At 41.2% G+C, this 15,509-nt stretch overlaps 1 protein-coding gene across 1 annotated transcript in view; it reads right to left on the reverse strand.

Moving 5' to 3' along the window:
• Positions 1–1,860: 1,860 nt before the first annotated feature.
• The window catches only part of LOC308296237 (transducin-like enhancer protein 4), a 41,240-nt gene continuing 27,591 nt past the window's right edge, over positions 1,861–15,509 (reverse strand). Inside the window, 12 exon segments of the mRNA XM_080739422.1 lie at positions 1,861–2,689; positions 2,964–3,040; positions 3,976–4,126; positions 6,242–6,389; positions 6,979–7,226; positions 8,298–8,547; positions 9,841–9,917; positions 11,334–11,521; positions 12,231–12,363; positions 12,794–12,949; positions 13,055–13,108; positions 13,948–14,070. Of these exon segments, the coding sequence (XP_080595548.1) occupies positions 2,582–2,689; positions 2,964–3,040; positions 3,976–4,126; positions 6,242–6,389; positions 6,979–7,226; positions 8,298–8,547; positions 9,841–9,917; positions 11,334–11,521; positions 12,231–12,363; positions 12,794–12,949; positions 13,055–13,108; positions 13,948–14,070 (1,713 nt within the window). The 3' untranslated portion in view covers positions 1,861–2,581.

Raw genomic sequence — 15,509 nt, forward strand, 5'->3', positions numbered from 1 at the left:
TGCATTCTCTGGAATGAATCTTTCATCCTCACCTGTATCTGGGTCAGAGATACTACAGAATGACCCAATTCAGTATCACATGTTAGTTTTACTGGATTTTCCCCCCAAACTCCGTTACACAGCCTTCTGTGTACATAATGAGCACAGAAACACTTGACTCCCTCAATGCCTGTGACGATTAAACTCAAAGGCAATCTGTCTGGATCTCAGTAGGAGCATTCTTACAACCATACAGAAACTAATTCAAGTGTGTCCTTAATTGAATATATGTTATTCAGCTGCTGAAAAGGGTGTTCTGCCTGTTTTCATTCAGTGTAGGTTATTACACATTTTTCCTGGCTTAAAAAAAAGAAAAAGATGTGAGATGTGATGTACGGTAAATCTGGTTTATGATGTGTAGAAGTTCATAATTCTACGCCAGAGACAGTATTATACATTTTACCAAGTAGCCGACTGTACTGCAGTACGAGGAATAAGCAAATAACAGTTGGATTATATGCTGAGACAAGTGTTCTTCTCCAAATAGACACAACTTCAAAGACAACAGATTAGACATCTTAAGGTATGGCCCCTGTTTTTCGCTTGTGATGAGAAAATAATTTAAAGGCAGGTTTAAAGTTTCAATATAGTGCTGTTTTAGGTGGGTAATGACATATGCTAACTTCATTGCTTCATGTATTACAAGTACAACCATGAAAGTGTTGTGGTTTGTTTATACCAGACAGGTAGTACTGTAATCATATTGGCCAAGTATGTGAGAAAGTTGATAAGGATGTGGACATCCATGGAACTATTGTCAGTGCCAAGAGGTCACACACTGGCTGGCTGTGGGTAATGTGAGAATCAAATCATTCGAATTTATGTTGTGATTTTCAATGCTCAAGACCTACATTATGTAACGCTAAAACACGCCACAATTCACCATTCTTCAGGTTTGTACTTTAACCACGTTTTCAAGTCACACAGCAACAGTACTTCCCCAAAAAGTGCAACTCTTTTACACAACTAGGGTGAAACAGGAGTGTAGATTAAAGGGGCATATACAGTATTTAAGATCCTGTTTACACTAATTTACTGTGTGAAAATGGAAAGAAGCTCAACAATGAGATGCTTTCGTACTTTCAATTGCATTTGATCTGTGTCATTATAATCCACTTATTATCAGTAATTTTTTTAACCTTTCACCTCTGTGTAGATAATGTGTTAGCCCAGCTGAACTTGAGATGAAAATCATAGCAGCATAAAGGCACTGTGCTATGGATTTATTTCTGCCAACAGAAGGTGCCGTCCATAACGTTTGCTTTTTCAGAATAACAAATGGAGAATGTCCAAAAGGATAATTGGCAAGTTTCTGAGTGTCTGGCTAATTAAACGCTGTCTGACAGAATACAGTGACGTTTTTTTTGTTTGTTTTCTACCTGCTCTCTAATCAAAAGGGGCAGCAACATCACTTCCAGAAGTCACAAGCGAGGGTGCTGGAGGCAATTCTTTTCTTGTCTTGTATATTGCCCACAGGGTATTGTGCATGCGCACATGCAAACACACACACGCACGCACGCACGCACGCACACACACACACACACGTGCGCACGCGCACACGGCCACACGCGCACGCACGCACACACACACACACACACACACACACACACACACACACACACACACACACACACACACACACACGCACAGTGCTCTGTCACTCAAAGAAATTGCAATATGAGCAATGACTCCAAAAATAGATAGAAAACCTGAAGCAGTTGACTTAAAAACAAGGATCGACAACAAGGATTTGTCACATACTTTGCTGGAGGCCGGTATACAGTCTATGTTAAAGAGCAATATTACTGTGCTGTCATGTGGGAAATATGTCGATATTCATAAGAGCTAACACATTAGTTTTTCAGTATTGTTTCTCCCCAAATACGAAAGCATCCATTTTATATTCAGCAACTACTGCAAGTTAAAATTTCCACAAAAAAAGTGACAGTGCTAAGTTTAGGATTTCCTCCATTGTAATTTCTGTGGGTTGTTCAAGATAGCTTCAAACATACACATCAAATATAAAAACCAAACCAAGTAAAAGTAAAAAAGAAATAAAGAAAAAAGTATAATAATGCAAGAATAACAAGGAAGCCACTGGTCAAAATTACAGTATTGTCCATTTAACAAAGGTTCACGTAAACCCAAATTGTTAAATAGCACATACAACATGCACAGAAGCATCAATCAAATGCAAAATGTCCACAGGTAGCTTTTAAAAGAGGCATTACACAAAGGAATGTTATCTGTCAACTTATTGGTGTATAGTCCACAATCTTGCCGATGGAGCTTCACTGAGCTTCACTCACAGCAACAAATGGTTTTTCAAAAGATAAAAATGAAATCATATCCCAAGTAACGCTTGGCTCTGCTCATTGTCTTTGACCCACAACCAGTTAGTCAAGAGGTCAAAAGGTCATAGTCCATTCAAGAATCAAGCCATTTAGTTTGGTCAAGTACAAATCCATTGAATACAAAGGCAAACAAAAGTGTACAGAAGGGATGGGGATATATCACAAAGGTGGATGTTGACGTTGACCTCCTAGTAGATGACTTCATAGACAGTGGCCTTCTTATCCCCAGAGCCCGTCACAATGTACTTATCATCTACCGAGATGTCACAGCTAAGCACTGATGATGACTCCTTTGACTGTGAGGGAATACAAGGTCAGAATAAAGTGCACTTTAGGTTGAGGGCTTGATTTGTAAAAAAAAGAATAATAATAATAATACAAAAATAAATAAAAGAATAACAGAGGGGGACCATATTTTGTAAGCCCTATAGCAAATAGTGAAAATGGCAGATGAAACATACTGTATACGGACAACAAACTGATGTATTTTCTCTTTCAGGTTATACTGTACAGTATGTCCTTATGTGTGCTCTGATACAGTATGTATAGAATATGTTTAGCTAGGATTACCTGGAATATACTGGCTCCGTATGGTGTTCTCCACGCATTGAGCAGGTTGTCTTTTCCTGTGCTCACAAACCACTTCCCTGCAGAGAACCAACAAACTGTGTCAGGTTACACTCGGACAAATGGAACCAACATTTCAACTCTGAACTATGGGCATTTGTATCGCACTTGAAACCCAACTCAGATCTGACATGGATCAATAAAGATCTATCTATCTATCTATCTATCTATCTATCTATCTATCTATCTATCTATCTATCTATCTATCTATCTATCTATCTATCTAACTATCTATCTATTAGGGGTGCAACATATCGAACCGAATATCGAATACCGAACCGAAAGACCCTGTGCCGAACCGAATGACCCTGTACCGAACAATACAATACCACTCCACATCCACATTCCCCTGGAACCCCCTCCGCAGAGAACCACTACCCTAGAGGTTGGGTACCATATTGTTCAAAGTAAAAAAAAAAAAAAAAAACTTTTTTTGTAGCGAAAAAGTATCAAACCGTGACACCAGAATATCGAACCGAACCGAACCGAACCGTAAATGTTGTAAACCGTTGCACCCTTACTATCTATCTATCTATCTATCTATCTATCTATCTGAGAAACCTGAAATACTGATGCAATTTGGTGCCACATTTCACATCTCATTTTGCTGATCTGGCATTGAACATAATATTTAGGAAAACATTTACAGCATACTATATATATATATATACGTATATATATATATATATACGTATATATATATATATATACACATATATATGATCCCCTATTTTTTTCCCTCTACAACAAATCTCTTTGCTGCAAATAGCCAATACAGAAGCTCAAAACAGTAAGCGTTGTGAGATTCGAGATTTGCAATGCTTGCCGAATGTTTGCCTTCTATGACATGCTCAGAATAGGGACACTAGAGTTCATTCAGGTGGATCTATAAACATTAAAAGAAAATAGATGTGGATTTAAATGTCTGAAATTCCCATGCCACATAGAGTCTCACCACAGTGGGCAAACTTGAGTGAGAGCACACAGCTCTCATGCAGGTGGAGCTGGTACTTGTCAGGTTTGGTGACGTGCAGGACCTCTACGTTGCTGTTCTCCATTCCCACGGCCAGCCACTCACCCGTTGGACAATACCCCAGAGAGAAGATCTGCAAAAAAACACACAGTGCTCTAAAAAATTTAAATCAAAGGCCAGTATCAAGCTCAACATGAATGTGAAACAGTGGCAGCACTCTGTATGGTATAAACATTCATACCACTTTTTGTCAGTAGATATATGTATAATATTATGTATAATAATAATGCATTTCCTTCTGCAAATTACTAGAAAAAAAGCCCTCTTCGTGAGTTTGGCCACTATGTACAGTATGTAAAAGGCCACATGCAGGCTACCCCCAGACGGATACTGGTCCAGTGGGCAGTTAAACCTTGTGGGCACCTCAGCGATAAATTGCAAATTCTTTTTGTATGCTTTGGAACATGATTTTAACGTGCATGGTAAGATGTAACAACATATTTGCACAGAACACAACTTTTATTCTATAATCATTGCCTACATACATTGTTGCATTATGGCAAAACTAGGACACAATAATTACATTGCAATTAATTTATACATTCCAATTAACACACATTAAAAAGTATATAAGTATACAGATTACATTTCAGACCAAATTTGGACGTGTGAACTGGAACTTTCAGCCCTAGCCAGACTACTGAGCAATATTTGTGTCAGGTTTGGACCCAGTTCGATGGGTTGGATGTTGTGCGGTGTGTGTGGCCCCTGACAACGCTGACAATGCGTCAATTCTAATCGAAATGTATTGTTGTATCCTACTGACCCACGGCCAGAGAGGAGCTCCCACCGGAAGGATGTACAGTAGACTATACCCTCCATCTAACACTCCTTGCAGGTGGACAGAAATGACCATTGTGCCACCCGAGTGCCTCTAACAGTGCAGAGGCACTGCAGTTTAATGTAACATTTTGCATTGAATAAATTGTCTAAATTATATAAGCAACAGAATAATGAAAGAATAACATTTCGCAGGAGAAACCTAGCCTGCATTTTGATTGCTTGAGGGGGGGGGGGGTTAATGGACCTACTTGATAGAGTAGGTTCTGTCCCAAAAAAAGGTTGAGAACCATTGATACAATAATGTCACACACACCCATATGCCATATAGCAAAACAACCAGGAAAATGTGCTGAGGTCAGAAGACTGAAGGTCCCTCAACTCTTGCGGTTTACCATAGAAAATAAGCCTGGCAGATGATATCTTTAAATTGCTGTCAAAAGCAAATTTCTTCAGAGGATTGAATTGCACGTATTATTTCTTATTGCTCTCACTGTGATTAAACAGTATTATTGATGTCTCTGTTGGAGCTCCATGTGGTTCTGAAGTGCTGACCAGGCCTGGATGTGCCAGCTGTTGTGCTGGCTTCTGTTCGATGGTGTAACGTAATTCTTGTCTGCTGAGTGGCCTTTTTCAGGTTGCCGGTGTCAGTTCTCCTTAAAATATTGACCAATCATGTGTTTACGACAAATCATTTTTCCACTCTCCATAGCAACCTTACTGTACAGTCCATGTTATAGAGTAGTGTCTGATGAGTTTACGGTTACTGAGCGAATGCTGTACTGTAATTATGGACTGCTGAGGGACACCTGCAGTCAACAATGCTAAAGCTCATTGTTTGTTGAGCTTGATTTTTGTTTTGTGTCTGGAACCGTAATAAACATTTCTGTGTGTATACCAGGGTTTCCCAAAGTGGGTGCCGTGATGCCAGTCGCAGAATCATTTGATAATAATATTTGGAATTCATCAATATCACTTCACTATGCTTTGTAAAACAGACCTGATTTGCACTGCATTTGATGAGTTCTTTTTCCATCTACAGCCAACTCTCTTCACCAAAAATAGCAGATCTACAAGCTCACAACACGTCACATTGTGACGCGTTGTGAGCTTGTAGATCGGCTATTTTTGGTGAACCTTCCCCCAGAATAGATGCTGGGGTTCAAGTGGTTAAACCTCAAGTATAAAGTTATTTTCAGCCAGTTCTGATGGAAACTGATATTTCTTCGTGACATAGACTATATCTCAGGTGGAAAAACTTCGCGTAATATGATGTATGATTCTAAAAATGAACAGTGTAATTCAGGGGTGCTGTGGATGAAAAAGGTATTAAAGGTAGGTACAGGGGTGCCTTAATTCAAAAATTCAAAAAAAATTCAAAAAAAGTTTGAAAACAACTGGTGTATACCTGAGAGGTGAAGTCGTGCTGCTGAAGCTGCCGGCCCTCTCTCAGGTCCCAGGAGCGGACAGTGTTGTCCAGGCCTCCGGTCCACAGCTTGGTGCCATCGTTGGAGATGTCTATACAGCTGGCCCCGTCCGTGTGTCCCTGGAACTGCCTGTGAGAAACACATCAGCACATGGACACACGCCTCATTGAGACAGTTGGGGAGTCTGTCACGATTATGACATTTTACGTGACAATTAATTGTCACTCAAATAATTGCGATTAACGATTTAATTTTGTTCGTTTTTTTCTGTTGGGCTTTTGGGCTTTGAAGGTGCACATGGCAGATATGACACATAACCTAAATATACAAAGAGATGAGATGAGATTTGCAACTTTATATGCCTACTTAAAAAAGAACATTGATAGTGGAAACAGCCAATCTACAAGCTCACAACGTGTCGCATCACGACGCGTTGTGAGCTTGTAGATCTGCTATTTCCACAATTTTTGACAATTTTTGAACATTTTTCTTCATGGAAACGATTGACGATTATGACAAAATAATTGCGATTATGTCAAATAATTGCGATTGTGACAGGCCTAGTCTGCGCAGAGTGAGATTTTGTGATATAGACATTACGTGAACACATTGATCGATTGCTTAGCAGGCTTTCTAATGTTGCATACGCAACACACAGACTGCAAACACACGAAAACCCGCACACTGCCCACACACCACCACGCTCCAGGCTCCATACCTAACCAAGGTCTGGTTGTGAAGATCCCACACGGCGATGTTTCCATCAGAGCAGCAGGAGAAGCAGACCTTGGAGTCAGGGCTGATGGCGAGGGCGTAGCAAGCAGGCGCCGATGACGTCAGCTCCGCCTTGATCCGTGGAGTGGGCGTGGCCAGATCCCAGATTGACAGGGTGCTCGCCTCGCCCCCCACGATGAGCGTCCTCCCATCCGGGAGTAGCCGGCATGAGCGGATGTAGTTATCTCTGTTCTGATGTGATACACGTACGTGCACAAGCACGCACACACACACACACACGCACAACAAACACATGCACACAGACACACAGACACACACACACACACACACACACACACACACACACACACACACACACACACACACACACACACACACACACACACACGCGCACACACATCATTGAGATGAAACACTGCGCCGTTACATAATTGCTAATAACTTTTACAACAACTAAACCTGTCCACAGAGTGTGTGATTTTTCTTCACCATATGACATTTTCACATCGTGAGCAAAAATGTTCACGGAGAATGATGGTGTGCTGGCTGGTCAAATAAAATCCATTCCATGGAGCTCTTGGCTTCGACAAAGTTCTGGCAGCATCAGAAGTTTGGGGTCATAATCCTACAGTTAGACAGGTTCCACCATGCTATTCCTGGGTTGCATTTCTATGTCATTGAATGGTTTGGTCAGTGGCCTCGTCATTCAACCAGTTGCAGTCAAAAATGACACCAATGTTTTCCCGGTTTTAGTTACGGGAAGAATGGACACTGTGTGAATATTATCAATGCAGTTTCTCTTATGTTGTCCATCCGCAGTGCATTTTTGCCTGCCTTTTACGTTTGTTACATGTCAGAATGTGTAATGTAGGTTTAATAGTTAAACTGATATTAATATCGCCACTGTCGGGCAGAAACCTCGTATCTCCAACTTTCAAATTTGAAAGTTTATTCGTAAAGTAAAGCCCTGCTTCATCATACAAGACTGTTGAACAAAACTAGTGAAAATAGCAGATCTACAAGCACCCAACGCCTCGCGATGCGAGGTGCTGTGTGCTTGTAAATTGGCTATTTTCACTATTTTAAATCATTTAAAAAAAGATAAATACAAAATGAACCCGACAACAACGATATACAAGCTCACAGCACGTCACATTGTGCCACTTAGTGATTTGAAAATTCTTGAAAGTGTTACAGTATGTGGGCCCTTGGCACAAAAAAAGGCATTTGCAGAATCGTCCTCAGGTCCTTACAGTATGTCATACTTGGGGTATGGTGGCTGGCGTGTCAATGTGCACTCACCAGGCAGTCCAGTTGGGACACAGGTGTCTTGTTTCCCGGGTGGCTGATGTCCCACACCTTGACACAGCCCTTGCCACCGGTGTAGACGTGACGCGTGGGGTTACTGATGGTGACGGCACAGACCACCTCACCATGGCTCAGCGTGTTAATCTGCCGCGCATGCCGCGGGATTCCAGGGCCAATCAATGCATCTGGAGGGAAAGGCACAGGCTGCATTTGGCCGTCAGCGCTCACATGGAAAGAGTAGGCACTGGGAGGAAGGAAAGATGCAAGGAAGAAGGGAAGGAAAGCAGAGGTAAGCGAGTGTAGCACAAGGAGGTAGTAGTTAAAGAAGAGCGGTATACGTGATGCCAAATGAACGACAATGGACAAATTATCAATACAAGAAGATTTTGGCTATAGTGATGAGCTTTTTCTTCCCGTTTCCCTTTCACTCCTTAAAACAGGGGTCTTCAACGTTTTCAGGCCAAGGACCCCTTGGTTGAGAAGAGAGATGAAGCAAGGACACCCACAACCTTATCATAGATTCCATATAGTTTCATTGTTTGACAGTACAATCATGTCAATGGATTCGTATCAATTTGTGTTTTCAGATATTTAACCACTTGAACTGTCAGTGTCAATACTTAATAAACTTGACTGTTCACTCTGTATTTAGTCTGCTCTTTTTCCCCTCTACCCCAAAGCACTTTGCCAAAAATAGCCGATCTACAAGCTCACAACGCCTCGCAGCGCGACGCGTTGTGAGCTTGTAGATCTGCTATTTTTGGCTAAAGTTCTCCGAATATGGATGCTAGGGTTCAAGTGGTTAACTCATTCTGTGCCAGATGCCAAAATGGCTCCAAGGTAGCTGTGCCGAGATTTTGTATGTTTTTCTTTACTATGCAATGAAAAAAAAAGATTTTTTTTTCATAATTTTTTTCCCCACAGAAACAGACACAGTTGTTGTGATTCAGTGGCAAAAAGAATTTTGGCAATCGGACAAATGGTTCCAGAGATAGAGCTGTTTGAATGAAAAAAAGTGTCCATCCACTAGAATGGACACACATGAACACACATTTTCTCAATCAGCTAAACGAGGGAGCGAACACACAAACAGAGAAAAGCATCTCTCTGATCTCAGGTCATTTTGACATCTTTAGAAAAAAAAAAAAATGATTTTTTTTTTTTTTCTATGTAAAAAACACAAAAACCGTCATAAGCCGTCATTGGCACACAGGGCTATTGGAAAAAAAACCGTCATAAGCAGTCATTGGCACAGAATGAGTTAATATAAAAAAGGAGAAAAAAAAGTTTCTATCACTCAAAGATTTGGAGGACCCCCTGTAGTAACTCTGAGGACCCCCTAGGGGTCCTGGACCCCCTGTTGAAGACCCATGCCTTAAAAGCTCAGCTAGCTCATGTGCTCCACGCGGTGCATTGACCCGTGACGCAAACGGGGAGGAGTATGACAAATCGCTAAAATAGTTGATCTACAAGCTCACAGATATTTAAAAAAAAGAAAAGGGTTAATGTGGTTAAGATGCGGGTCAGTGATACGTACGGTTTTCCACCAGGAATGCCTGATAGATTTGGAGGAAGACCAGGGACACGTATGTGGTGGTGAGGATCAAAGCCAACCTACAGAACAGAGTTAAAATTCAATCATCTGCGAACATCGTGCATGTGCTTAAGTTAACTTACTTCTCCAGTAGAAAGGAGGAGGCTCGCACACCGTCTATAGCTCCCAAAGTAATACATTTATTGCAACGTTTCGACCCAAAGGGTCTTCGTCAGGCATGACTTCTCACACTTCTCAAACTTACTTCTCCACCCATGAACGGAAATACACATTCCGTGTTAATGAAATTATTAAACATTAAACATTAACAGTAACAGATAAAGCAACAGTGGTTCTTATAGGCCTCGCCCAGAGCAACACCATGTTCTGTACTACAGTGTGCACCACAAACATGTGCGCACGCACACGTACGCGCGCGCACACACACACACACACACACACACACACACACACACACACACACACACACACACACACACACACACACACACACACACAGATGCGTGCACGTGCACCTGTACGGCCTTTAATTCATCAAGCAGGAATCCAGATAAGCAGGGCTGGAATCCAATTACGGTCAAAGTGAATGTGGTTTATTTAGCTGTGCCCTTTAGTCGTAACCTTTTAAGGATTTTCTCTAACTACACCGCTGTCGAGTGAACTGCGATAATATTCGTCTGCACTACATTCTATAGCCCCAAAGATCTGCAGTTTATTGGATTCCTCTTTCATTTCATCACTAATAAACCTTGTCTACATCGGTGGTGTAGCGATGTAATTTGTGTGTACGCTTGCATTTTCTTTGCCATAAACTCATTCCAATATGTCTGATCAAATCAGACGAATGACTGAAACTATTACCATCAAGTTACTGTATGTACCCTGATGGTGCCATGTATCTGTGTATAGTTTTCAGCGGTGAACAATCCAAACGTTCATGGGTTTATAAAAGTGTACAGTATACGCTACATACAAATGTATAAAATGGATAGATCCAGCCCTTGAATATGATTGCCTGAGCCGCGTTCTAACGTTGTAAAATGTTATTTTGATACATGCATGTGACTGCATGTATCAGCATTGCAGCGCCAAACAAATTGTTTCAAAATGTTGGATTGGATTTTCACATTTTCAAAGGAGTGTTTACAATATTCACTGTTTGGATGTTCCATGCATTTGCATAGCAACTTCCTAGTTGGTGCAGGCAATCGGGGACTACTTTAATAAAGTTTAATTGGAATATGTCTATGATTTTCATGTTGCCCAAATAATCTGTGGTTTATAGTGATTTTAGAACAGTATTTAACAACAGATGTTTCATCGCTGTAAACCATGGCCTCCTGGAGCATTTTAGTTTAACCCATTAAAACCAGGAACGAATCTGTGTCATATGTATGTATAGATATAGAGTGGGCATAAGGTTTTAATGGGTTCATATCTGGTGTGCAAGTGCATGCATGTGTGTGTTTGTATACCACTTGTGTGCGTCCATAAGCTGCCACGGCGGCTGCGGCCACAGCGCTCATCTGTGGTGAAATGTTATGCAGGCCGGCGTAGGCGGCTGCGGCGCCACCCAGCTCTCCGTTCATGCCGGGGTGGGGCACCATGCCAAACGGGCCTGGGTAGGAGCAAGGCACTGCCAGCGGGGCGCGTAGGCCAGGCACTGGAAGACAAAAACATCAGAAGTATCTTATTATATCATACTACAGCATCACAGAAAAGCATCAAAAGTAGCAGATCCACAAGCTCGAAACGCGTCATGAAGCTACCGGTACATGTTTTAAACTTGTAGATCTGCCACTTTTTTTATTTGAATCCTGAAAAGTAACAGTTTTGGACATATGAGGTTTTCCACCTGACAGAGACGATTAATTCTATGTCGTACGAAGGTGCCCTGTGCCTAAAATAGCCGAACTACAATCTCACAAGTGAGATGGGCAATCTGCCACTAATAGAGGAATTCGGGTGTGGAGCAAATAGAATCTCATATTAAGCATACACATCTCATAATATGCTTGTGGATTGTACTGGTTTCAATCTACCTTATGTGGATTATGCGGTCGACGCGCGCTGATAATTTGCACCTTAATCAACAACGCACTGACTTTTGTCCCTTTCTTGTGTTTTCTAGCACCTTAACTAACATCCTTGAGTATAGCATGCACAATATACATCTGCTGCAATGCTCACGCACCTTTATATCTTATTTCAGGTACTATGTGTAAATATGTAGATAATTTGTTTGTTTTCTTTCAACCACTTTTTGTACTACTGTAAACCTGTGATGTGACAATGAAGCTGATTCTGATTCTACAATCGTGAAATGATAGACAGAGCCCATAAAGCTTACATGCAGTATGAGACACACTTACCCAGGGACTCCACCCCGGGTGGTTTTCCAGGCGTGGGTCTCAGGCCTGGGGTGGAGGTGCTGCTGGGGGTGGGGGCATCAGAGCGGGGGGTTGGAGTGCTGGACTTAGACACAGGTGTACTGGCCTTCTCATTCTAGAAAACAAGTGCTATTATTAGTGGCAGTAGAAGTGGGGCTAGCTGTCTACATATTGTAATGATATGAAAAATGTAGTGTCTTTCATTGTGTGGGAAATAATTCACCAATTGATGCCAATACTTTTGTACTTTTACTCAAGTAAATTGTGATTACAGAACTTTTACTTTGTACATCGCAGTATTCATACTGATTTAGTTAAGTAAAAAAGGTACTTTCCACCACTGGTTAAATCATCTGCATCAGGGAAAAACTAGTAACCAACAGTGGTAACCAACCTTTTCAAGCCCAAGAACACATTTTATTCCCAATTGTAAGCCATGATCTAACACTAAATTATGTTCCAAAAAATGTCTGACTGGCTAACAGAAGTTTTGTGACAAGATAAAAACTAAAACTAGGACAGAGTAGAAGTGAATAATGACTTACTATATTAATCTCTTTGGACTTGGATGAGGGCGTGCTACTTGATGAGGCAATGGACGAGGGACTAAGAGGCGGCTCCTTCTTCGACAGACGACTTTTGTCCAATCCGTTCTCCCGAGGGGAGTGGGGGGCAGGGCTTCCTCTCGGAGAGACCGGATCCTAAGACAGTGGGGAGTGGGGACGATGAGGAAAAGAGAGTGAGTCAGCCAGAACATGTATAGCCACGGTGAGACGTTCTTCTCCGAGCACTGCACTGGGTCTCACCTCGTTAGAGACGTCCACAACCAAGTTGTCATCGCTCTTCTCTCCATCGCTGTCCTGAGATGGATGAGAGAAACTGGAACTCAGTTATTGAAGATAACCCTAGGGGTCCCAGACCCCCTGTTGAAACCCTTGTTCTAGAACAGGGTTCCCCAATAGGAGGCCCGTGGGCCATTTGCGGCCCGCGGGGGCGTGGGGCTACTGTCTGGCCCCCACCAGCCCCAGTAATAATGGTGGTATAAGAGCAGCAACAACACTAGTATATCGTCGTTGTCGGGTGGAAACCTCGTATCTCCATATTTTACGTTCTTTCGCAAAGTAAAGCCCTGCTTCATCATACAAGGCCGTCTCACAAAAGTAGTGAAAACAGACGATCTACAAGCACACAACGCCTCGCACCGCGAGGCGTGTAAATCATTTTTAAAATGATATATGCAAAACGAACTAAAGATTTTCACCCGACAACGACGATATCTGAACTGTCGCTGGAGTAGTGGGAACGCCACCGTCGCCCCCTGCAATGCTGTGGCCCTCGGCTTGGTACCCTAGACATGATTCGGCCCTTGGGGAAAACAAATTGGGGAACCCTGTTCTAGAATTAAAAAAAGTACCTACGATGGTGTAAAAACGTAGGCACAAACAATAAAATGTATCACTGTGTTGTCGTAGTGTTCCCCTTTTCAATATTATACAGATACAGAACGACTGACATAATATTACTGTGTACAAAATTGTAAGAATAATGCTTAATTTGTATTTTGTTGCTAGCCAGAGTTGCATGATGTACAAGTATACAATTTGTCCAAACGTCTGTTCGGCTCTTTTCGGTGCAGGACACCACTATGCATCAAAAATAAAATAAATCAGTGTTGAAGGTAGCTTTTGAGGTGGCTCACATATCGTGTAGCTGGTAGCTCTTTATCGTCTGTCTTCAGTTTTTTGCTGTCAGATGAGTAATCACTTGAACTGCGGTGTTTCTCTCCGGCTCGTAAACTGGCTGATGGAGACACAGATGAGCTCTGGAAAAGAAAAAGAAAAACATTTCTTATAAAGTGATGTATAATTTATTATTGTCAATGAATGTATTTATGCTGCAAATTAATTTAACATGCCATTCCTTAAGCCACAAATTAATCATTTATTGTAGGCTACAGTAGCAAATCTGGACAATCAAATCCAATATAATAAATTGATAATAACACAATATTGGTAGGAAGGAAGTGTTAATTTGAGATTAGTAGTGACATTTTTACAAAGCCATTGTAGAAGATTGCATTGTAAATGTGAATCTAAGTACACAATTACATTATCCATATACAGACAGGGCCTTGATGGATTAGTTCTTTGAGACACATCAGCACCCATAAATCCCATATAAGCGACAGGCTTGCAAGGAATCACTGACAAAATGATCATTTTAATCAGCATTTAGATCAAGTCTCTTCATTCAAGAAACGATTGCAGCATCATATCTTTTTCTCTCCTAAAGCTGACATGATATGAGAGATATCATGTCATTGAGACATCATTCGATCCAGCTGCATATTCTATGTAGAGATTCAGCACACTGGCTGTGAGGAAACTGCTAAATCCACAAAACAGCAGAGGTAGAGTGGCCGCTTGGGAAACGGAAGTTTTGTGGTTCTCTCCCCGATTTAGTGTCTAAGTGTCCTTGAGCAAGACAGTGGAACCCCCAACCACCGTCTGTGTGTGAATGTGAGTGTGAATGGGTGAATGCAATGCACAAAGTAAAAAGCTATATAAAGGTGCTATATAAATGCGATATGTATTCATGATGAACATGTAAATGACAAAGAAATGTTAAGACATTTTAAAGCCACAATAAGAAATATAAGACCAAAAGTGTAACAAAAATAAAGATGAAAAGATAATTAATGATATTGTCAAGACTGAAGCTAGCAGAAGTGGATGCTCTTGAAAGGTAGCAGAATACCTACAACTGGACAAGACAATGGTCATTTATTTTTTCTTTACACATTGAGTATTTACTTCTTTGAAGAAATTGATCGTTAGATCGTTAACACAGATTGCTTCCTCGCTCACGTCATGACACACACGCGCTTACTTGTGAAAATCCAAAGACCTTGTTGTGAACAGTTTCACTGAGAACATATTATACTTAATCCTTTAGAAAGCAGTTATGAATAAGTCGATATGCATACCCAGTATAAAGTATACAAAATGGCATACACACAGGTGGGACAGGTTTGCTCTCATCTTCACCACACAACAGAAATTGCATTCTCAATTTACCGTAAAAATTGTTATCATGGCTTTATCTATGCTTTTGTGTTTTTTGTGAGGTAACATATACCGGTAGTTCTCAACAGAGCGCACCAGCCAGACAGCTAGCTCTAAATTATGAAAGTTATAAATAATGAACAACAGCATCAAGGCGCTACGCCCACTGGCAAACAAACTGTAAATATACCGTCGT

Source organism: Nannobrachium achirus (genome assembly GCF_963921795.1).
Source record: "Nannobrachium achirus genome assembly, chromosome: 12".
Classification (NCBI taxonomy): Eukaryota; Metazoa; Chordata; class Actinopteri; order Myctophiformes; family Myctophidae; genus Nannobrachium; species Nannobrachium achirus.